The sequence below is a fragment of the Muntiacus reevesi genome, chromosome 7 (assembly GCF_963930625.1).
Source record: "Muntiacus reevesi chromosome 7, mMunRee1.1, whole genome shotgun sequence".
Taxonomy (NCBI): Eukaryota; Metazoa; Chordata; class Mammalia; order Artiodactyla; family Cervidae; genus Muntiacus; species Muntiacus reevesi.
Genome location: NC_089255.1, coordinates 64523472 through 64549357, shown reverse-complemented (window position 1 = coordinate 64549357; position 25886 = coordinate 64523472). Strand labels below are relative to the sequence as shown.

General features: G+C 38.2%; 1 protein-coding gene across 2 annotated transcripts; it reads right to left on the bottom strand.

Annotated features, from left to right (window-relative positions):
* CGRRF1 (cell growth regulator with ring finger domain 1) lies at nt 1-25280 on the bottom strand. 2 transcript variants are annotated; one of them, XM_065941529.1, is made up of 6 exons: nt 25062-25280; nt 10730-10869; nt 7830-8007; nt 7526-7673; nt 1707-1814; nt 1-1479 (listed from the first exon to the last, which is right to left on the bottom strand). In XM_065941529.1, the coding sequence occupies exons 1-6, from the start codon at nt 25163-25165 to the stop codon at nt 1159-1161; spliced, it is 999 nt and encodes a 332-aa protein (XP_065797601.1). In that variant the 5' UTR covers nt 25166-25280; the 3' UTR covers nt 1-1158. The 2 variants fall into 2 exon arrangements, with proteins under 2 accessions (XP_065797601.1, XP_065797603.1); XM_065941531.1 differs by lacking the exon at nt 25062-25280 and adding an exon at nt 18799-18921.
* Nucleotides 25281-25886: the final 606 nt, after the last annotated feature.

Genomic DNA, 25886 nt, shown 5'->3' with positions numbered 1-25886 from the left:
AAAGATAAGGCATAATTTTTAATACAAACAGGACAAAATAAGGCTTGGAAATCTCCCTGCATGTCACAGTTTATTTGCCATGACAGAATTTCTTAGTGAATTAAAGGTAATTTCCATTGAAGAAACAGGAAGCTCTGATTTACTTTATTCTTCTTAATCATCTTGGGAAAAGTGGGGAATGGGGCTTTTTTTGACTACCAGGTTCCTCAACTCCTAAGAGGATGTAACATGGGATAAACAAAGTGATTTAATATTCAGAAGGACATGGGGCTAATTTGGCATTAAAAAAACACACACACATACACTAGAAAAAAATGGTTTGTTTCTTTTAGTGATTTTTCTGGCTCTGAAACCTCTCCAGTTTTGGATGGATTCTTTATGCAGGAGGAAATCTAAGGTAAGGTATTGAGAGTCTCACAGATCTTCCCTAGTAGGTCACATCCTGCTAATCTAATCATATTTGACAATAAATTTAATTATCCAAGAAATTTTATTATCCATGTTTTATATATCCGCTTCCTATAAATGCGTATCATTTAAATCTATGATACACTGAGAACAGTCAAGAATTATTTCTTGCATTTATAATTTAAGAAGCTATATTTAAAAATTAAGATATGTTTGTGTGACTATGATTAGAAGGAAAATGAGAAACCAAAACAGATGGATATTTATAAAAACTGTTATTTCAGGAAAGGATTTAAAGTTAGAAGCCCTTTCCAACTCCTTTGTAAACTAAGAAACACACAATTATTTTAAGAATTCAGCTTTTTACCCAATTGCACTCCAGATTAAGTCAAAGAAAAAACATTCTGAAATCTTAAGACTTTTACTTGCTCAAATTTTAGGTGGATTGCTTTTCAGAATTTTTCTAATTGATATTACATGAAATTCTCTAGCTGATAAAAGGCCAAATGTTTGCGTTCTTCACAAGAGGTTGAATGGGTTTTTATGCATTGACACAGAGTGGAATTTCAGTATTTGCCATGCTGAACAGCAAGGAATAATTAATTTTTGAAATCCATGTATTGTACAAATATGAAGTTAAAATAGAATTTTCACTGACGGTTAACACTGTAGATTCCATGTTATGGTTAATTCCAAGAAGACAAAGCTTGCATCTTCAGTGGGAAGTACTTTTCAGTTGTTACAACAGCCTCAGAGATTTTTCAGTTTGTCTTTGTCTTGCTCTTTTTGACTGCAAAGTGCAAAAGATTCCTGAACGAATTGCCTACACATTGGGCACTGTTGAAAATACTTAACACAGCCATCACACAAGCACGTATGTCTACACGGCAAGAGCACCCAGTTCACAGGCCCATTCTGGCAAACCACACAGTCCTTGCTGTTCTCTTCTGGAGGCTCCACTTCACTTTCAGATAGTCCTGCCTTTTCTAGCAAACTTCGGTCTGTGTTTTTTTCTTCTGGAGAAGAATTGCTGGAGGGAGTGGAATTATTATTTGCAGACATGAAAAGTTGCTGAAAATCAAAGAAACAAATGTAAAGATAATTACAAATGACAATTATGCTTCAAATACAGGGGTTATAAGAGCTGCTAAAAACGTATGAACTAGCAAATCCAATAGTAAATAAAAGTTAACTTCTATGATAAGTAACTGAAAATATTATTATCTGTTTATAAATAGTCATTCTCTGAAACTCTGTAAACAGAAAAGACAAAAATAAGACTAGAGGGTACAACTTACCTTAAGATCATGAAATTGACCTTGAGCTAGGAGTAAATATTGATATAATATCCTACAGGAGAGTTTATAAGTCTTATCAGGAATATGAATTACTGACACCATGGAAATCTAAAACAGAAATTGAACACCAGTCACTATGTCATTTCCTTATATTTTTTTCACAGATATGTGAAAAATATTTCTCAAATAAAAATAAGAGGTTGATAAATTAGAAAACCTATTATAACTTCCTTAAATCACAGTCACTAAAAAGAACCCAGTTATATATATTTTGCCAAAGTTATTTTACTTATCCTCAAATTCACAAATTTAATGTCATCCCAACAAAAATAGCAATTAGTTTTTCATATAGCTACATGAGTTGACTCTACAATTAAAATAAAACCTAAGAGCTGGGAAAATACTGGAAAGAAAGCTATGAGAGGGACTAAGTTCAGTCAGATGTTAAAACATACTACAAAGCCTCTAAAATTTTAAAGCACACTACAAAGCCTCTAAAATTAAAACAGTGTGGTACTGGCACATGAACAGATAGCTGGATGGAACAGAATAAACAGTCCACAAACAGACTTAACCATATATGCAAATATAAAGGTTACATTTCAAATAACTAAACAAAGAGAGTCTTTGTAATAATAAAAAGTACTGGGGCAACTGGATAGCTGTTTGGGAAAACAAAATTAGACTCATAATTGTAAAAAATGAAACTATACAAGTACTAGGGAAAAACATGAATTTCTTTTTAGTTTCAGTGTAGAAAAAGACTTTCTATGACTCCAACCTAGAGGCAGATAAATATGACAAATCTAACTACATAAAAATATAAAATTTGCATGACAAAAAACACTATAAGTAAAGTCAAAGGACATATTACAAGCTGAAATACATATTCATAATGTATATCACAGACATAAGTTAATATCCTTAACTTATAAAGAACTTTTAAAAAATTGAAGAAAAAGTGAGTAAAAATTCTATACAGAAATATGGCAAAGACATGAACAGATAATTTACAGAAAGATAAAACATGGTCCTTAGCCATATTAAAAGATGTTCAATTTCACTTATAATATGATAAATGCAAATTGAAACTTCACTGAGATATCATTTCTTGCTCATCAGATTAACAAAAATTGAGTAGCTTATCAGTACACTCTATGGAGAAACCATCACTCTCATATACTGCTGGAGGAAATGTGTTAAAAAAAAAAGATACAATTCCAAAGGAACAACTCCAATGGAGGGGAATTTGGCAGTAGGTAACAAAATGACCCATATTTACTTAGCCTTCAACCACATAACCTCACCAGTATTAAACTACAGACACACAAGTTATCCAATGCAAGATTATTTGTTATTACAGAATACTGGAAACCACCTGAATGTCCAACCACAGGAGATTGGTTGAATAGCTATGGCATTAATACATGTATACCCTACATACAATAGAGTGCTAGGCAGCTGTTTAAAAAAAAAATGAGGAAGATCTCTATGAACTGATCTGGAGTGATTTCCAGGAGATAAAAAGTAAAAAAAGTGAGAACATGCATAGTGTACAGTGTTTCCTACTTTTTGTATAAGAAAGAAGGGGAAATGAGAATAGAGAGAGATTTGTATTTTCTTACCATTAGAATAAGAAACACAGGAAGGACAAGCCGGAAAACAATGAACTTGGGGATGTAAGCATCATCTGAGTATACCTGTTTACATAGTTTTTTTACTTTTGAGAGAACTAATCCGAGGAATTTATGAACACTGTTTTTGACAATAAATCCTCAGTTTGGGGCAGGAAATAAGGAAAGGAAATAAGGAAAGTTTGAGGACTTAAATAATCAAATTCAGTAATGAATTATAAACCACTAGGAGGAAAAGGAATTTATGAAGCTGTGAGATAACAAATAGATAATTAAAGAGATAAATCAGAGGTCTCTTGCTTGTAATAGAAGGCAGAGGGCTGAATGCAGGGCTGAAGTTGGAAAATAATTATTTTGCAACCATCATGGTAAAGATGAACTCTGACAAGAATCATTAATGGATATTAAATACAAGGGCAGATTTTGATAAAGAACAAGATATTTGTATGGCCTTAAAGTGCCTTTTCACACACTGACTATTATTTGCAAGGGAGGGAGGGAAAAAAAAAGGAAACAATGGGAAATTAGATAATACCTTGACTGAGAGATCAAAATTAACATCGCCAATGAGGGAAAAGAACCTCCCATTCTTCTATAGGCGATGTTCTGAAAACTAAACATTATCACCTGCCTGGTACACTGGCTGAAAATGCTTAACTTCAATCTAATCATGATGAAACATCAGACAAAATGAGGAATGTCCTGTTTTATGAAAACAGTGTGTACATGTGACTGTATGCCTCAAAAATACTAATGTCATAAAAGACCAAAAAACGGCTATGGAAATGTTTCAGATTAAAGGAGGTTAAAAATACATGACAAATATAATTTCTGACTCTAAACTACAATATGTACTGGAGGGAAAAGACATGTTGTAAACAATACTGTTAGATAGGCTGACAAATTGGAATGCAGGTAATAGGTTGGATAAAATACTGTATCAATGTTAGATTTATAAAGTAGATAACTACATCATAGTTACTTAAGACACCTATTATTAGGAAATATACACTGAAGTACTTGGATGTAAAAAATCATCATGTATACAACTTATTCTCAATTCATTAAAATATATATATATATACACATACATGTTGTTTTTTGTTGTTCTTCGCCACCAAGTCATGTCTGACTATTCTGCAACCTTACGGACTCTAGCCTGTCAGGCTCCTCTGATCATGGGACTTTCCAGGCAAGAATACTGGAGTGGGTTGCCATTTCCTTCTCCAGCAGATCTTCCCCACCCAGGGATCAAACCTGCATCTCCTGCATTGGTAGGTGGATGCTTTACCACTGAGCCACCACGGAAGTCCATATATACATATACATATGGGCAAATAATGAAAATAGGGCAAATGTTAACAATTTGATCTGGGTAAAGGGTATATGGGTGTTCTTTTACATTTTTATTTTGGCAAGTTTCTGAAATTATATGCATATAGAAAGTTTAAAAAACAATGGCTGTAAACATATAATATTCTTTACAGCTTCATAAGGATGTATTGATTTGGCAATGACTTCAGAGACTTTTAATATTATATCAAAATAACAGGATTGTATTTTGGTAGAAGAGAGTAATGCTATCACCTATTACTAACAATCCTGCCATTTAATTTAACATCAAAAGCCTCTGAAGCTACTATCATCCTAGTTATGAATATATATGTAGTTATAGATATACATTTGATATGGAAAAAATGTACAAAACATATTATTAAATGAAAGCAGACCCCAAAATAAAATGGACAATTAGATCCTATTTTTGTCTCGAAATTACATACATAAAGGTCTAGAAAGATATAGACAAATACAGTTACCGTCTTTGTGTGCCAGAATACCCATGATTTTCCTTTTTTTCCTTTTGACCTCTCTAGATTTTCTATTTCCTTCCACAAACATACATTATTTGAGTAATACAAAAAAGAAACTAGCATAATTTAGTTAAAAGTGAAAAAAAATTTAAGTTAAAATCTTGCAATGACAGTCTTCACTTTCCTTATCTAGCTAAAATAACAAATTAGTTCCTAACTACAGGATCTGAATGTAATTTACAATAGGAGTTACAATAGGAATGAGAGAGTTCAAATTTTTTTTTTTTTAGATTTAGAATCTCTGACTCCAGATAAAATATTGAAAAACCAAATGCCCAGTTTGCTTTTAAAATTAAGAACAGAGAACATGAATACAAAATATACTAATAGACTTCAGTTCCAATATTAGGCCCTATCTGAGAGATAAGAGATGGAGAAGCTAGGATTAACAGGAAGGAAACGAGGGAGCCTGCTGATAAGGACAGGAGACCCAGAGAAGGACCAGGCAGGGAGGTACAAAGAAAGAGAGAACAGGACGGCTGACCCGTAGAGCCACGTGCCCAGGCTGCCCTGTGGGAATGAGCCTCCCCCACGCACTGCTGGGCCAGGAGACCTCACTCCAGATGGATCAGGGTGTGAGAGCAAATCTTTCCCCATCTACAATGCCACTGAACTTTACACTAAGTGGTTAAAATGGTCAATTTAATGTTATAAGTATTTTACCACACACACACACACACACACACACACACACACACACTCCTCTGTTTAGATGGAGGAGGAAAATTAGAAAATAAGGAAGAGTCTGAGAATTCAAGCTGACAAGGAGCTGCAGCAGTGTGGGGGAAAGGAACCACAGGGGAAGCTGAGAAAAAGGTGACAGGTGTGACCCTTTCTGTTTCGGGTGAAAGAAATGGGGGAGCTTAGAAGAGATGGCGGGGGTGAGGGGGGGGACATGGTGGAGAGAGAAGGGCTATCTTGCCCAGATAGGCAGGGTAAAGGACGGAAAGGCTGGAGATACGAAACGCCCAACTCAGCACATCTTATTTCCTTCAGTGGAAAAGAGAGGAGGGCCACAGGAGCGCGAAGGGAGACAGAGACAAGAGCTCTCCTGTAGACTATCCAGGGGCTCTAAGTGGCTCGCTAACATTGATTGGTATGATTTTTTTTTCACTTAACAAATTTACTGAGTACCTATTGAGTTCTAGGTACTGTTAGCTCCTGGAAATAAACTGACTAGTACGACTTTTATTTGGAAAAAACAAACGGACTTCAGCTCAGTGGAACTTCAAATTAACATCCCCCTTCCAAAAAAAACAGACAAAGGAAAACCACAGAGGCATAACTGCACTGAGCAGGGTCTAGATCTCTGAGTTAGGGTCTGCACCTTCCAAAGCTCAATGCATGCTTCTTTCGTGGAGATAATCCTGTTAAAAACAACGCTGGCACAGTACTACAAAGGCTCAAAATCAAGCCCTGGTTCTATCTCTTGTTTTGTGAATGGCTGGGATTTTTCTTCAAACTCTTTCAGTGTTTATAAGAAGGATATTTGCCCTAACATACAAGGGAGTTGTATAAGGAATAAATAAGTTACTGGTGGCGAATGTACTTTGTATATTACAAAGTGTCATAATAAAGACATGGTAACATATCTTTACTAATCAATATATCTCTTTCAAGCACTTCAGGAAAGTAGCAAATTGGTTATAAAGGCATTCTTATCACGAGAGGATTTTACCAAAAGTTTATTTCATGCACAAGCTTCTACTGTACTTAGAGGAATGTCAGGCTCAGGGCCTTTTAGATCTCTAACGCGCTTTTATCTGCCTAATTGGGATAAACTACTGGACTAAAGAAACAGCAAATAATGAGAAAAGATTACAATAATTACTAAAAATATAGGGACCAAAGACACATAAGATGTAGGTGCAATAGGGGCTGTGATGGAAGCAAGATGACTGCAAGCACGCAAAGAAGAGAGTGGATACTGTCTTAAAATCGAGCACTTCAGATTATTACAATAGTTATTTATTCGGTGCTAAAAATGCCAGGAATAAACATGCTCCCTAACAGACTTCTTCTATGTGGCCAACACCACAGAATACAGAATGAGGAAATTAACATAATTCAACTCTGTCTTTTATTTTCTAAATATAATCATATTCTTGCAACCCATATGGGAAACCACAAGTCACACTCTGAAGAAGCAATACACATAAAAAAACTCTTACAGGAGTACTTCCCATACATTCATTTTCCAAGAAAAATGTGTCCAGGCCGCAGAAATTAAATCTTTTTCTATTTCACCAAATAATTAAGACCGATCAATCAAATCACTTAAAAGTAATGCTTCCAGAATTTTAAAATTACTTACAATGTCATAAATTTCTCGGTCATCCTTATCGGCTAGGGTCAACAGCGCTACCAAAGGATAGCGAGATCTCGGCACTGTACCAAAGTCTTCAATTTTAGTATCTCTTGGTAACTGGCAATATATTTCTTCTTTGCTGTCCTTTTTAATGCTTTTTGAAGATGTAAAGGTAAACTGCCACTATAACCAAAAAATACAACAATATACCAAAAGGAGTAAACAATAACTTAGCAACACAATTTTATTCATAGAAAGTCGAAAGTCTAAAATTTTCATGTGTTAATGGGTGTATCAAATAAAAGGATACAAATACTGCTCTTGATAGAGATATTCACTATACAGAGCATCTTCTAATGCTCGCGGAGTGCTTATTCGGAAGCAATAAAAATGCTTCTGCAGAGCTTCATATAATTTTTGAACACTGCACCCCCAGTAGCATGTAAGGAGGCTATCTTCAAGGCAATCTGTTGTCAAAGTTATGCCAGCTGTAGAAAACAAATGAGACAAAGAGAAGAAAATTACCTAATGTAATTTCTATTACAATTATACACAGCGAGTAACAAAAGCTTCCTTTTGGATGCTGGCCAGGCTGATGGCAGTTAAAGGAGCTCATTAAAGGGTATCTGTCTATAAATGAAGGAAATGGTCTCTGAAACAAAAGATATAAAAACTTCAATGTCTACACGGTTTTGAAGCGCTCTCAGTAAACTCTGTTACATTATTTCATACTTAGCCTTGGAAGTTATAATTTTTTTTGGTGACTTCAAGACTCTGCCCACAGATTTAAAAAACTGAGATACAGTTTACTATTGATAACCTACCACTCTAACAACATATATAATTCTCACTACAAGAACTAATAGAGCTGCCTCCCAAAGTGCAGGTATATAATCCATGGGGGCCACAAGATGATCAGTGGAAAAGAAAAAACATTAAAATGAAATGGAGCCATATTAGTATGAATATATTCAGTGACAACACTAATACACTCTTGTCATCCAGTTAATGTCCCATATAATATGCAAAATATCCTGAAGAAAGAGTGGAGATTCCAAAACATGGAGGGTCTGACAGTGATGCCCTCAGTCATTTGCTTATTGCCCTCACTTATTTGCTTTCAGCATAATAAAAGGTATTATAATTTAAGTAAACCTGATTATGTAGATATACAAGTTATAACTGAACATACAATTATCTTTTCTAAATTTAAATTTTTTTAATTGGAGGGTAATTGCTTTATGCACATACAATTGTCTTATGTAGTTTTACCTATTAACACTTACATAGGACTGTAGGCCAGCTGTATGATTTTTTTCCCCTTGCCCATGGCAATTGTAGCAATATCAAGTTCAAGGGCAGCAGCATTCACTCTTCATACTGTTGACAGTGCAAGCTGCAACGGCTAGTGCTCAGTGGCCACGGCGTACTCACCAGAGCAAAAGGGCATGGTTTTGGTCATTGTTCTTGGCTGAACAGCCTTGGTATCTGATTCTGGCTCTCCAAACCTACCGGCAATTCTGTAAACTATTCAATGTCCTTTTATTGGAGTCACTTCTGTTGTTTACAAATTGGAATTTTTATTGATGCATTATCTATTTCTTAAAGGATGATCTCCTTGGAGAAGGAGCTACATAGACACAAGCAGATGCTCTAGAGGACATCAAAGACTGACTGAGTTTTTCACTTTTCTTCTCAGGTTAGTAGTTTGTACACAGAGGCTCAGACTCTGAATGTATACACTAGCAGAAATGCAGAGCAATTTCTAATCATAGTAAAGCAAAAATCTTAACTGGCAGGAATTTCACATAAGTAATTGGAACAGAATTTGATTTCAAATTTTTATATAATTCCAAACATCAGGTATTAATTCAAGAATAGAAATTTTAATTAGCTATGTTTTTCAACTAGCTATTAAGTAGCTGAAGAAAAACATTCCATTGATACAAATTATATACATATATTAAAATCACACATACTTTCCCCTGTTTCACCTAAGAACCACACTACATGAAGCAAGAAAAAAAATCTGGAAGTAGATAGGAGAGGAAAAAACAGAAAAGGCATATTAAAAAAAAGTAGAAAAAGGAAAAAATGGAACCTAGAAAAGAATTTCTTAATATATTATTAGCAAAAATGTGAAAAGATGTATGTTTAGAGTTCTGGTCATATAAAAATGCTGAAAGCCACACAAATATCAAGAGATTAAATGCATAAAATATGGAACACTTTATAATGAAGTACTATGACTCTTAAAAAAGAATTGAGTCATATCATAATATCTGTATATACTACTGACTCTTTGTGACCCCATGGACTGTAGCCGGCCAGGCTCCTCTGTCCATGGAATTCTCCAGGCAAGAGTACTGGAGTGGGTTGCCATTCTCGTCTCCAGGGGATCTTCCCAACCCAGGGATTGAACCCAGGTCTCCTGCACTGCAGGCAGATTCTTTGTGATCTGAGCCACCAGGAAAGCCCAACAAACTGCTTACTGATTCTCTGATGTATTTTCTACTTATATCTTGGTGCTGTGCCCATGCTTCTCCTTCTGCCTAGAAGTTTTCCCAACCTCCCAAAATAAACACCTACTTATCTCAAGACTCTACTCTTTAAAAAAAAAAAAAGAGGGTGGGTGGGGGAAGAAAAAAAAAAAGAGACAGAACATTCCTCTTTGTGAAGCTTTTCCTGCATATACCTCCCGAAACTTAATCCTTTCTTTCTTTTACTCCAGTGTTTCCTAGATAATCTTGCAGACAACTTATCTTCCCAAGTATAGAAACAAACAACTACCATGTATTGTTACCATTTAATATCAAAATATCAGAATTTCAGATGAAAAGATGGTTGTTCTTCAAGGGGTAGCAACCTTAATTAGCTCTACTTTTACTACAATAGCTTTGCTTTTCTCTCTACACCAAAGACCAATGAAAATGGCACAGCGTCCTAATAAGATTTCTTTTATTAACTCCTGTGACACTTTATTCTTCTCATATAAATGCCTTTATTTACTAGTTTATAAGCTCCTTAGGAGCAAGATTTGTGAATTACTAGCCATCATGTCTCAGGTATGCAGCATAGCTCTTAGAACAGAACAGGTGCTCAATAAATGTTTGTTAGGTCTGAGGAAGAGAAAGAAATAGAGAAAGAAAATTAAAGGGCTAGGTAAGGGCCACGGAAAGAGAGAAAAATCTTTGGAAAATAGCCACCAACTTGTAATTGAAGCTGAAGATGGATTGGTGATCTCTAAGCCAAAAGGATTCTTGACTTGTCTCATTTGCTTTTTGAAAACTCTTGTGTTGAACTGGGTCTCTTCTGAATTTCTCAGAATTACTGGAACATCCCAACCAAACCTTAAGAAAGGTAAAAATAAAATAAAGCATAATTTTAACAAATACTGAAACTTTCTGTGATAGGTATTTTGTGATAAAGTATTTTGTTAGTTACTCCTTTTAACCTAAGTATCAGAAAATTTATATTATATTGAAGAAGTAATCCAAAATTAAGAGAGATTAGATATCCCATAGAATTGGAATATATTGTTCACCTGGCTGAATCAACATACTCTTGAAAACAAAGATTTCTATTGCTAATTATTGTTCATTACAAAGGAGTTCCATGATTATAACCAAAATGTACCTAATACAATAGCAAAAACATGATAGAATTACTGAATTTCTAAATGATGTAAAAAGTAAATATATGTTTAATATGTAGACTATTTGATATTATTTTAGGGACAAAAGAATTTAAAATATAGCCCTTCATTAATATAACATATTCTCTATTTTTAAATTTCATGTAAAAATGTGATAAAGAACAAACTTAGAGGGAAAATGGAACGCATAAATGCAATTCCATATAATGGTAGAAAGAAGATAAGTTTACTCAGTTTAAATAAAATAATTAAAAATGAAAACACATTAGTTAAATCAGGGGACTTTAGTTTAAGATAGCATAGTTACTTTAATACACTGTTTTCTCTCCAAACACTTAGCAGTGACAGATTAAGAAAAAGAGAAATCAAAGAGCCCACTGAAATGAGTAAACAAAATAGTGGTTTGCTCACTGTTTAAACAAAGCAATACTACCATTCAACAAGGAAAAGGAAACAACCATGTGGATAATTCTCAAAAACAACATACTGTGCTAAAGAAGCCTTACATACATGCTCTATGATTTCATAATAGGAAACCCTACAGTAGGAAAAACTAATTTATGGTAGAAATAAAAAACAGAACAGTGGCTGCTTCTATGGGGTAGAAGTATGAACTGACTGGGAAAGGGCGTGAGGAAACTTTATCTGGTGATGGTAATGTCATATATCTTGGTTGAGGTTTGAGTTGTATACATATGTTTGATAACATTTAAGATTTGTACATTTCGCTGTATATAAATGTTACTCCAAAAGAAAATAAAAGAACTACAAATGAAAACAAATATTCAACTCTAGATAGCAATATGCAATGCTTTAATACTTACAGATGAAGAGTACAAACTTACTTTGACGTTTCAAGAAATTAACATGAACCGATGGGTAGATAGAGGAATGGATGGACAGATACACATGTAATAAAGACATAATAAATAAAATGTTGATTGTAGAACCTAAGTGATGGGCATATGTGTGTTCACTATGCATTCTTTTAAGTTTTCGGTATGTTTGAAAATGTTAATTAATAAGTTTTAATAAAAAAAGAGTCATAGCTGAGTTAAAAGATGGATCTTTATTTAACCCTAACCCTAACCCTAAACTCTAAACCCTAATGGATCTGAAAAGAAAAAAAAAATAATGAGTAAGACTGATACCATGGTTTGATATGTTCTGAGTCTGACAGCAGGCAGTGGCAACTAAGCCTTCTCACAGATAGAGGGCCTTACAGGTTGTCCACTCAAGACAAAGGCGACAGCCAGGCTCACACCTTGAATCCAGGAACTGGGTTAGGACAATATCAATATGGAAAGGAATTGTCACTGTAAGACCTAGTCCTTTCTGAGGGGGTCTCGGAATCTGGTTAAACAGCCAGGATGAGGACAAAGGAAGGGGACAGAGGACTGCCATTAAAATCCAGGCTCCAAACTAAAATTTCAAAATCATAATTCTAATGCTAAGAGAAAGCCAGTAAAATTAACAAATGGAACAAAATTTCCCTCAGATGATTATAATTTTATAGAACGTTGGATAAGACTGTTCTATTCCTGTCTTAAAGAACTAAAAAGCAAGTGTCTAACAGATCAAAGCATTCCAGGTAAGTTAACTAAGTCTCAAAACAAAGTTCAAGAATATCTATATGAATACAAAATATCCAACACCCACTAAGCTAAAATTCACTATGCTTAGCATCTAATAAAACTTCACAGGCATGCAAAGAAGCAGGAAAATATGACCCAGAATGAGCAGAGAAACTAATGAATAGATTCCAGGGGTGGTATAGATACTGGGATTAGTATTAATAAACCCCAGGGATGGAACAGATATTGGGATTAGTATTAATAGATCCCAGGAATGGTATAGATAATGGGATTAGTATTAATAGATCCCAGGGATGGTATAGATACTGGGATTAGTATTAATAGATCCCAGGGATGGTATGGATACTGGGATTAGTATTAATAGATCCCAGGGGTGGGATAGATACTGGGATTAGTATTAATAGATCCCAGGGGTGGGATAGATACTAGGATGAGTAGACAAGGGTATCAAAATAATTGTTATCACCATACTCCATGTGTCAAGAAAATAAGCAAAGATTATGCTACAGTATAGAGACAAGGATGATACAGAAAAGACTCCAGTCCATCTCTGAAAATGAAAAATACACTGCATGGGATTAGCAGCAGACATCCCAGGGGGCTAGTGGTAAAGAACCCACCTGCCAATGCAAAAGACATGGGTTTGATCCCTGGTTCAGGAAGATACTAAGAGAAGGAAATGGCAACCCACTCCAGTATTCTTGCCTGGGAAATCCCATGGACAGAGGAGTCTGGCAGGCTATAGTCCCTGGGGTCACAAAGAGTCAGACACAACTTAGCGACTAAACAACAACCACAGATATCACAGGACAAAAGATTAGTAAATTTGAAGATATAGCAACAGAAGGTATCCAATATAAAACACAAAGGAAAAAAGGCTGAACAAAAACCCAAACTGTCAGCGAGCTGAGGGACAAGTTCAAGCAATCTAATATCACATAACTGAAGTCTGCAGAGAAAGGGAAGAGACAACACAAGAAAACTGCAAACAAACATCTCTCAGGAACATAAATACAAAAATTCTTAACAAAATTTTAGCAAATTAAATCCAACAGTATATAAGAAGGTTAATATTCAAGAATGCAAGGTTTATCTCAAGAATGCAAGACTGGCTTAACATTACATTAGAAATGTAATATAATACACTATATTAACAAGCTACAAAATGAAAACCATACAATCTTCTCAATACAGAAAATACACTCAATACATGCAGAAAAAGTGCTTGCTAAAATCCAATGTCTAGTCCAATAAACACCATCAGGAAACTAGAAATGTGGAAAAAGAACTTAACCTGATAAAGGGTGGCAATAAAAAGAAGTATAGCTAACAATGTACTTAATTAAAAACTGCTTTCCTCCTAAAGTCAGGAACAAGATATTTAACAGCCATGTGTCCTTAAGCAATCATTCCAACTCTATGTAACTGCTTCATCACCTGTGAACGTTTATAACAGGGCTTGGCATTATGGAAGTGCTTACAACAGTAATCTTGATACCGGAGTCGACTTATGGGTTGGCAGAGAGAAAACACAAATCCAGTAACTTCTCTTTGATCCTCAGAATCAGTTACCCCACAGCTTTTGACTTCACTGCTCATTGTTGCCCCAGTGCCCTTTAGAGGTCAAGTCAGGCATGTGAAGTGGTAGGACACAAGATATAATCTTCCTGTGACAATCAAAACACCTTCCCTTTCTTACCTAAATCCTACAGACCAAAAAAAGGCAAGGAAAAAAGAAACACTCTACACATCAGTTCAGTTCAGTCACTCAGTCATAACCCCATAGACTGCAGCACGCCAGGCTTCCCTGTCCATCACCAACTCCTGGAGCTTGCTCAAACTCATATCCATTGAGTCAGTGATGCCATCCAACCATCTCTCATCCTCTGTCGTCCCCTTCTCCTGCCTTCAATCTTTCCTAGCATCAGGGTCTTTTCCAATGAGTCAGTTCTTCGCATCAGGTACCCAAAGTATTGGAGTTTCAGCTTCAGCATCAGTCCTTCCAATGAATATTCAGGACTGATTCTTTAGGATGGGCTGGTTGGATCTCCTTGCAGTCCAAGGGACTCTCAAGAGTCTTCTCCAACACCACAGTTCAAAAGCACCGATTCTTTGGCGCTCAGTTTTCTTTATGGTCCAACTCTCACATCCATAAATGACTACTGGAAAAACCAGAGCTTTAACTAGACGAACCTTTGTCAGCAAAGTAATGTCTCTGCTTTTTAATATGCTGTGTAGGTTGGTCATAGCTTTTCTTCCAAGGAGCAAGCGTTTTTTAATTTCATGGTTGCAATCACCATCTGCAGTGATTTTGGAGCCCAAAACAATAAAGTCTGTCATTGTTTCCACTGTTTCCCCATTTATTTGCCATGAAGTGATGAAACCAGATGCCATGATCTTAGTTTTTTTTTTTCACCAAGCAACATGGAACCTTTATTTGAATGTGATCTTAGTTTTTTGAATGTTGAGTTTTACCACCAGCTTTTTCACTCTCCTCTTTACTTTCATCAAGTTCCTCTTCACTTTCTGCCATAAGGGTGGTGTCATCTGCATATCTGAGGTTATTGATATTTCTCCCAGCAATCTTGATTCCAGCTTGTGCTTCACCCAGTCTGGCATTTTGCATGGTGTACTCTGCATATAAGTTAAATAAGCAGGGGGACAAAACACAGTCTTAAGGTACTCCCTTTAACTTGGAATCAGTCCGTTGTTCCATGTCCAGTTCCTAAGGCCCACCTGACTTCACACTCTAGGATGTCTGCCTCTAGGTGAGTGATCACACCATTGTGGTTATCTGGGTCATTAAGATCTCTTTTGCAAAGTTCTTCTGTATATTCTCGCCACCTGTTCTTAATATCTTCTGCTTCTGTTAGGTCCATACCATTTCTGTCCTTTATTTTGCCCATTTTGCATGAAATGTTCTCTTGGTATCTCTAATTTTCTTGAAGAGATCTCTAGTCTTTCCCATTCTATTTTCCTCTATTTCTTTGCATTGATCACTGAGGAAGACTTTCTTATCTCTCCTTGCTATTCTTTGGAACTCTGCATTCAAATGGTTATATCTTTCCTTTTCTCCTTTGCCTTTAGCTTCTCTGCTTTTCTCAGCTATTCGTAAGCCCTCCTCAGAGAATCATTTTGCCTTTTTGTATTTCTTTTTCTTGGGGGTTGGTTTTGATCACCACCTCCCAGTCCATCCATAGTTCTTCAGGTACTCTGTCTATCAGATCTAATTCCTTGAATCTATTTGTCACTTTCACTGTATAATTATAAGGGATTTGACTTAGGTCATATCTAAATGGTCTAGTGGTTTTGCCTACTTTCTTCAATTTAAGTCTGAATTTTGCAATAATTCTGGCCCCTTCCTCATTATTTAATTCTCCCTAACTCATCCCACCATTTTTTTTCTTTACCCACATTGCCAGCAGTAAAAGCGAGAATTTAGATCTCATCATGTTCATTTCTACTGTAGGTTCAAGTACTGTATTTCAGGTATTTTATAACCTTGTGCCTAAAAATTTCAGTGAAAGAATCCTTTAAGGTATAACAGCCAGAAACGCCAAAAGGCAAAGCTTTAGGGAAATATCTGGAAGCAGCCCACTGTGAGCATGATATTCCTTTGTGAAAAGCATTTCATAATGTATCTGCTTTTAATATAAAAATATTTCTCCAAATCTTTACATAAATCAATACTGTAGGAGGTTATACCATATCTGCTCTGTGCCTATACACATCAGAATGAAACAAATAATCTGACATGTAAATGCTGCTTCTCTTTAGGCATGCCAACCCCAAGGCTGAGTGGCACAGCATCACATCAACAGTTGGCAAAGTACATCTATTATTAAAAGAAATTCCTTTCTCTAGATTTTTAATTTCTTTCCTTCATGCTTAATCGCGGGTCTACATTTTCAGTCCCAGATTTAATGTCTTTTAAAATTGCTGTTATGAATGTTGCTCAATATTCAGCCTTTTTACCTGACATAATCTTTTTACTGCAAAGGATAACATACTTATAAAAAGGTACACAAAGTACTTTTTTGAATAACAAAATAATTGTTATTCAAGTTAAGAACCAAACAATATCCTCAGAAAGTCTCCTGTGTCACTTCCCATGTACTACCTCTTCCTTCTCTATCTTGACTTCAAGTACTGTAATTTAGTTTACCTGTTTTTGAACTTTTATATAGGTGGAAGCATGTTGTGTATACTTTTATTTCCTATTTTATCACATTACATTGAAGATTCATTTTTGTATCTATACTTAGTGCACTGTTGTGGCTATATAGTATTCTATTGCAAAAATATGCCATGATCGGCTTACACATTCTACTCTTAATGGACATTTAAGTTGTTCTCATGTCTTGGCCATTAGGAATAATGCTTCTATGAATATTTTCATAACACGTTCTCAATGTATATATGTAAATGCATTTCTATTAGGAATGGAGTTTCCTGGCCAAAAGGTCTGTGCTTCAACTTTGGTGGATAATGTTAACAACTGTTCTATATGGTTATAGAACCATATAGATTTACACACCACCACCAATGAATGAGGTCCCCCCATGCTCCATATCCTTGCCAAAACATTATTGGCCATCCTGGTAGGTGTATGGTAGCACTGAATTGTGGTTTGAATTTATATTTTCCTGAAGACTAATGAGATGGAGCACTTTTTATGTTTATTGCTACTTGGATATCCTCTTTTGGGAAAGCCCTTTCAAATTCTTTCTCTACTTTTCTATTGGTTTGTCTTTATTTGTCTTGTTTACAGAAAATTCTTTATATGGTATGAATATTAGTCCTTTAATTGTATATATCTTAGCCCCTCTATACCTTGCCTTTTCACATACATAATGGTATCTTTAGATGAACAGGGTTCTTAATTTTAACATAAAAGCTATTAATCTTTTCCTTTAAGGTCGATGTTTTTGCTCTTTGACTTTTCATTACTGCTTTATATGAATTATGTCTTAACACTGCTCCTAAATTACAATCTCAGACATTTTCATATTCCTACCCCCTTAGAGGAATCAGTAAAGCATAGCTAAAGTGGCCAGGGCTTAGTCAAGACTCTGCGTCCCTATTTGACTTTGCCAGCCCAGTTCCCCTGATATCCTCACGCTTTGAGGGGAAAACAGGGGGTAAGGTGAGTAGAATTCACTGTGTGTCAGAGTGACATCATAGCCTGACCACATCTCTTGTCCTAAACATCATGCTTAATGTAGTCACATCAGCTGACACATTGATGACACATGTCAAGCTTTCAACCTAGAATAATCCTCAACCTTTTCATATACAAGACCCGTGATGAATTTGCTCTTTTTGCACAAAAATTCCACAACTTCCACAGTTTAAACTTATTTGATGTGGGCCAATATTTCTATCTTTAATGTATGACTCAAAGGTAACATGCAGAAATGATCTAGAATAAGGTTAAACACTGGAGACTGGCTATAGAACGATTCACAACTGGCATTGACAATTTGTTCTGTAAAACACTAGTATTTAGACCCAGTAATCTATGTGCCTCTGGCCACCATCCTTACATCTGGTCTTTTCCACATTTTTAGTCAAAAATCTGAATAAAGACATTGATGCCTGCTATCAGATCATGGCTGATATAATTTTAGAAAAAATAGTAAAATATAAAACTGACAAATTTTCTCTTCAATCAAATTGCATTTTTATCTTTTCCCACTCAAAGTCATTTTGACAATGCTTAATAATGGAATGCCAACTAAATAACTAAATATATGTTTCTTAACATTTACTGCTTTCTCTTTTATATAAATCCAGCCCTCCCCCCCCCTTTTTTTCCATTAAGAGAACTTTCTAAAGACAGAGAGGGAGAGAATTTTCCATTCTTTTTACTGTTATAATTTCATACTTAATCCTCCTGGAATTTTCAATAATTCCGGTTTTTCCCATTTCTAAAGTGTTTGCTGCACTTTCATACTTCCAGCACAGTAGTAACCTGGGGACTTCCAATTCGGTCCATGCTTTTTCATATTGCCCATCCACTGTCTTACCTGTACACACTTCCTAAGCTTCCTGTCAGCTGCTGAATCAGTAGAACTGACTTCCTTTTCCTGTTGGAGTCTCACAGAGTCCCTCAAGAATAAAAGTTACTTTGAAGTGAAAGTTTCAAGTTCCGAAAGTAAACAAATTTATCATCCCTTCAGACTTGAGTACCAAAGCCAATGAGAAGACACGCAGGCAGCTGTTAATCTGGGGGCGAGGGGGCTTCTCTTCTCTGCCATCTCGCACAGTTGGCCTCACTTGGCTAGCTGGATTCTGACACTGGGTCAGGATATAGCAATAAAAAACTTTCATGGGGAAATCCTTGGAGAGGAAGAGGGTTGTTTCTGAGCAAATTTGAGTCAAGGGATTCAATCTCTAAAATTCTGTGCCTTTAACTGTAAAAAGAAGGGTTAGAATAAGTTATCTTAAGGCCCTCTTAAGGTCTAAAATGCCATTTCTAAAAGTTTTTTCTTCTAAATTGTTCCAAGAAATTTCTTCCCAGCAGCAGTGTCACATATCTTGTACCCTAAGCAAATACAAAATAATGTTATATTCTTTTCCTAAGAGGGATTCCACCATGGCTCAGTGGGTAAAGAATCCACCTGCAATGCAGGAGACACAGGTTTGATCCCTAGGTTGGAAAGATCCCTTGGAGGAGGGCCTGGCAATCCACTCCAGTATTCTTGCCTGAAGAATCCCATGGACAGAGGAGCCTGGCAGACTGCAGTTCATGGGGTGGTATGATTGAAGTGACTGAGCATGTACCTCATCACCAACCTCATCACACACACAAAACCTGCTGCATTCAACAAGTGAGATGAGAAATAGTCAAGATCAGTGTATCAGGCAGGGTTGGCAGAAGACAGAAAACCACATCAACACTTTAGAAAAGAATTTAATATAAAGAACTATTAACCAAGTACTGGAGGACAGACAAGGCAAGAAGGGGACACTGAGGTATCCCAGCAAGAAGCAGTTATCTTTCCTAAGGCTAAGGAAACAAAAGGAAGCGTGGGGTTTACTACAACTAGAAGCTGGGAGAAGGAATCCCCCAGAGCTGGATCCAGACCTCTGTAGTAGGAGTGCTGGCCAGCTGGTACTGATATTTCTGAAGGAGTGCAATAAGCCTGATTCTTGGTGTGAGGAAAAGTTGAAAACTAAAATAAACTGCTGCTTCACAGGCCAGGGTGATGCCAGTGCTGCAGGAATGTAGACCAGGAAAAGGAAGCAGATGGTTAACAGGAAGTTCCTTCCTCCTTTACCAGCCTTCCAGACTCTTTCTAGGATGAGATGGTAGGACGGTATCACCGACTCGATGGACGTGAGTTTGAGCAAGCTCTGAGAGTTGGTGATGGACAGAGAAGCCTGGCATGCTGCAGTCCACAGGGTCACAAAGAATTGGCTACAACTGAGCGACTGAACTGAACTGGCAGAGCCTATCAGGGAGCAAACTAGCATAAGAGAAACAGCTAACAGCTTTGCAAAGTCCCAGCTCCAGAATCAAAAGCAGAGTACAGACAGCACGTCTGCAGCTGAGAGACAACAGACTCTGAGACTTGATGGAAGATTCACAGTACCCTTGGGGCAGTACTCGGGAGACGGAGGCCTTCCTCGAAAGGACCGGACCTCACCATCAAGCGGGGCCTCCAGGTCTATGGATTGACTTAGATTTGAAAAGTAGGCCAAAGGTCATAACTCCCCATAAAGGTTGTAACTCCCCACTGTGACAAGTCAGGTTTCTAGTTCCAGCCTGGAGTTTCTCATTCTGTGTACTTGATGGAGGACTTAGGAGGCCACCTATCTATTTTATTCCTAAGGACGCTCTAATCAATTAGCCACTGTTAAAGATCCTTATGGGGCAAATCATTCTCTGCATTGTCCTCCACTGCCCATTAGGCGTCAGAAGTCCATGGTGACTCCTGTGGTTATGTGTTGTCACTGCACTTCAGATCACGAGGTCCACCCGAACGGCAGCATCTCCCACATCATAAAAGACCCACAGTGGACAGGCACGGGAGATTTTTAAGGCCACCAGTCTCTCCTTAGTGCCTTGTGAAATGTGTCTTCCAGGTCATGCTGAAGGATGCAGTAAGAGGATAGGTGTGCAGGTGGCACATAAGAAATCCAGTCCAATATTCCCATCTTCCTAAGCCTTCAGATTTCCTCTTCATTATGCCAGGAACGTTCTAGCATCTCAGCTTTATTAAATATAGGGCAGCTCTTGGTCCAAGTTTCAGTCACCCATATACAAGTTAACACTTTAAAGTCAGAATTTTTTAAGAATACATCCAGATCAATAAATGTAACTTGATCCATTGTTACATTCTAACCTCCTTGGCCTAATCTATTTACACTTCATTCCCATACATACTTCCCAAATTCGCATGAATACAAATTAGCCAACTTTTGTTATTCTTTTAGAGGCTTGGTTCTCTCTAACTAGGTCAGGTTTTGTTCCTGTTCTGTGGAACATGAAGAGATCTGGGCCTAACAACAAAAGATTACAGAGGTAGGTTTTGAGTATAGACACTGTTTGCAAAGCAGCTGCCCTAAGAGAAGTATTACAGGATCTTCAAGCAAGAGAAGGCTAGTTTTCTCAGACGTGGAAAGCAAGCTGCTTCCATCAACAAGGGAGGCACACTCTGAGTGCCTGGGGTTTCAGGATTCTCAGCTCTAAGTGCAATGTTGCCACTGCAAGTTTCAGGGCTCTGACTCTTCCCTAGTCAGTGTCCTAAACAGGACACTGACAAGGCTATGCAATTCTAATACCAGCACAATTACAACTGTGCAGCTTTGTGGCTACATGAAGTAAAGAGCTTTAGCATCATGAAAACTCTGATTCTCTAAGACTTGATCTGAGAGTTTAAAGACATGAACATGTCATTTTCTTTCTGTAAGTGCTCCAGAGGCCCCACGAGAAACCATCCCACCCTTCCCCCAGTCTCTGCAGTATCACTGCTGCCATAATGGTAATGTACTTCAGCCACTTGGTCCCCCAAGGCACTTAGCTTCAGAAATCATTAATCACAAGCAAATAAAGGCAAAGCTGATTAATCATGATGCCAATCCATACCATGGATTACTAGATTCTTATTTCCCATTGGCAAGGAGCTGAAGAGATGACCAAACCCAAATCCCATCCGTAAAGGATTTCCCCCCCTGGGATTCCATTCTGAGTAACAAATTCTTAATCAATATGTTAATATTTATCAGTCCAGTCAAAGCCACACTAGCATTTTAACAGATAATATAAAAATTTGTGAGCCAGATGTCGAAGAACTGAAAAGGCAAAAAGGAGACGCTGAGTATCACAGAATTAGTTACAGTGGGAAGTAACTATCACTCCCAGGACACAGAACAGAGCAAAGAGGATTCCTACTGCTTAGCGACTTGGAGGAAAGACCTCCGTGCAGCTGGGACTCAGATCTGAGGAAGGTGTACTGAATCTTTGGAGGGGTATAATAAGGCTAGTTCTAAGAGTATACAAAACAATAAACTGTGACCCACTGTTAAGGCCAGAGAGAGGCACCATGGCTGTGGTGAGACAGAGGAGGAAAATAATCAAACAGGAAGCAAAAAGTCCTTCTGTCCTCCTCTAGCCTTCTACTCCCTTCCCCTACTGGCAAAGCCTCATGGAAGCAGTGAGCTAGCAAAGAAGAAAGGTCTTTAGAGGTTCTGCGCCACAGTCACCAAGCAAAGTACAGAAGGGTAATAGCTTAATAATCTGCAGTCAAGAGGAAGCAGAGAGCAGCTGCAGAGTCAGGATCACGAATTACCTGAAACTATTTAAGGATGTATATGGCACTCTGGCCTCCTTCCTGCACACTGCCTGGCAAAACAGCTAGAGCTTGATAAATCTGAGTATCAGAGCTCACAGAAACCATCACGTAGTTAAACAGAAATTCAGTACTTTCCGTTGTGTTATTCTTTGCTACTGGTACTGGGATTCCAACAGTCAGGTGCGCCTATTCTTTCTCTACTCCCACACAGTACGAAAGGCAGGGAAAGGAACTAAGCAATGGGACAGAAATGCAAAGCAGTACTGAGGCAAGAACCATGACAGAGCAGACAGACGACCAATAGAAATTATACTGGGGGAGGTTAAAGAAAATGACAAGCACAGAGAAAAAGCATAGCGGATTAATGCATTTGCCTTCTGCCCGGGGTACTATTAGAAAACTATTTTGAGGAGCTCTAGATGGCCTTCACTGTAAACACTAGTTTAAAAAAACAATAATAATAAGGTTATCTACATGGGCAAAGCTAACCCATATGGAGAGAATGGCTGGATTAGGCTTAAGATGACTGGTTAGGGCCAAATCAGGATGGAAGTGACTGGCACTGATATGGTTTTGTGGCCTCAGCCATGCTTAATTCAGACTACTTGAAGTTCTACAACTACCTGGGCCTCCATCCTTGTAAAAGTCATACTTAAATGGAGTGCTTAGATAATCATTAACTTTTCAAACCAAGTCTGAAATTTGGCAGAGCCAGGATTTGAACCTGTCTGTCTGACTCCAAAGTCTGTCTCTTCACCACCCCAGCAAGGGTTCTGAACTACCTTTTTCTCACAGACGCCACCATCACTATCAATAGGTCTTTACTCATTTACCTCCTCCCATTACTAAAGATAGACATCTATAATCTCTAATTAGTTGAATCAGGCCAACTGAAAATTAATTTTAAAATAATTAGGCTGATTGAAAATTAAAATTTAAGGATATTATGCAATTATCAACTGGTTACTTATTTTCCCTTAATGGAGGAAAATTATACTCCTGAAGACAGTAACAGCATAGCCAATAAAAATCTTGTGTTTAGACATCTCTTCTCACTTAGACAACTTCTTCCTAACTCCAACTACAAACTTTCTTAAAATGAACAACAGCAAGAAATTCTGATGTGTCAAGAAATAACAGATTGTGTAAAATTGGTCCTATTCTTCCCCCACCAACCAAGAAGGAATTTTATAATCTACTGCTGACAGCGTGGAAAGCAGTGTGAAAACGTTAAAAACTTTACTTAGTTCCTAAAGATGGCATATTTCCAGAAATTGACAAGAGCTTGTGTTCCTTCTTTAAAGTAATCACACGTGTGGGCTCGGTTGCTCAGTGGTATCCGACTCTTTGTAACCCCACAGTCTGTAGCCCCCCCAGGCTCCTCTGTCCACGGGAGTTTTCAGGCAAGAATACTGGTGTGGGTTGCTATTTCTTCCTCCAGGGGTTCTCCCACCCCAGGGGATCTTCCTCCCAGATCTCCCACATCGCCTGAGTTTCCTGCATTGGCAGGTGGATTCTTTACCACTGAGCCACCTGGGAAGCCCAAAGTAATCACATATACATGCTCAAAGGGTATTTTAAAACTCATATTACACAGCCTGCTCTATTCACTAGCATGTCTCCTCTGACCCTCTGCTCATGTAATCTCTGAAATGCCTTCTGTTCTCTACTATACACGTTTAGCTCCATTTCTTTTTCAAAATACTCTTCAAAATTCAGCTCATGTCTCTCTCCTCAAAGGATGGACCTGTAAGATGGTTACAGCTAGCTGTATTATAAGACGACTCTAAACATGATACAATGGCATCTCTTCGAGAGAGAAATTTTAGACTCTCTGAGCTAATTCTAGCTCACGGATGAGCTAACAGTCTCCTCTCCTAGTCTCCCATAGGTGAAGTGCCCTTATACTTTAGTGTAACTTATCTCTGAGGTCTCTCCCAGCTCTAAAATTATGTCTTTATAGTTTCACCGTTCAAAAGGTGTGGAATGTGTGTAGAAACCATTACATTCTCAAACGGTGCAGAGTTCAGTTATAAGTTACGCTAAAAGATCTCACGGCAAGTGCTCAGTTCAGGTCAGAAGAGCAACGAACAACTGGGTTTACTGTCACGTCTGAGCACTGTACCGCAGATGACGGGCTCACTCCGGGCACACAGTAGGCCCCAAATCCGGACAGAAACCTGTTGGACAGCCTCTCTATCCCCACATCAAGACCAAGCCCTTACTGGCTGCTTTATCACCTAGAAACAAAGCTGGGTAAAATACCTCAATCCTGCACCATCCCCAGATACCTGCAGCAACGGCGATCGGACGATGATGCAGGGCAGTGATGCGGATGCGGTGTCCACCTTGTTTTCCTCCTGAGCCAGTGGGAGCCTTGAGCACCGGCTCTTCGACAGCCACAGTCCAGCAGTCACAATGCAGCCTGCCGCTACCCATCTCCCTGGCTGTCCGCCCAGACGCCCCTTGCCCTTAGCCCTGGCGACACTTACCATCCCAACACCAAGCCGGTGGTCACGATGAAGCAGGTAAAGACCACCGCAATGTAGAAAAGCGGCGAGTACTCATAGAGCGTTACGAGAAACACCGCAGCCATCAGGATCTTCTAAGCTGAGCCGGGCTCCTGCCGGCCAGCCCAGCCGAGTCCAGCCGGGCCCTCTCCGCCAGCGTAAAAGTCACTACGGTGCCCCGGAGCGGACAAACTTTGTAGATCCGCACTAGCCTAGCGCTCCGGCAGGCTATAGGTAGGGGTAGCCTCGCCGGGAGCGGGAGCCTGCGTGCCAATCACGAGGTCGCCGGCAGGGCTCGCCCCGCCCCACCCGCTCCAGTGCCGAGTTACTGGCTTTGCCGAGGGGCGGGGCCCAGGCTCGCTCCGCCCCCGGCTCCCGGGTTTGATATCCAGCGGGCGTATTCTTTGGCTTTTTGTCCTAGCGGTCCACGCTTTTCTACGGCAAAGTCGAAATAGATATTCGTGCCGACTCCGTCCAAGACTCAGGTAGGGTGTTCTGATGCCAGAGAGAGGAGACTGAGCCCGAAATCCACGTCACAGAGCCTAAATCCTGAGATCCTGCCTATTACATCTGAGAGATGTGGCAGGAAGAGGAGAACCCGCATCTTAAGTTCTCCAAAGTAAAATAACCCCACACCAACTCTTGTTTTCTGTCCTCAAAACTTACAAATAGGCTCTGTACAAAACACCAAAAGAGGCTCACAAGCACTTTTTAGGCGCCTTGTCAGTCTTTTCAAGTTGGATTTAATGCTAGGGGCAAATTAGCATTGGATGTCAAGATTCTGAGAAATAAATCAACAGTTTTTCC

Coding starts and splice junctions, on each gene's coding strand:
- CGRRF1 (XM_065941529.1), bottom strand. CDS start 25,165: ATGGCTGCGGTGTTTCTCGTAACGCTCTATGAGTACTCGCCGCTTTTC. Junction 7,674..7,829: donor CTCTATCAAGAGCAGTATTT/GTATCCTTTTAT, acceptor ATCTTCAAAAAG/CATTAAAAAGGACAGCAAAG. Junction 1,815..7,525: donor ACCGAGAAATTTATGACATT/GTAAGTAATTTT, acceptor TTTCTGTTTTAG/ATTTCCATGGTGTCAGTAAT.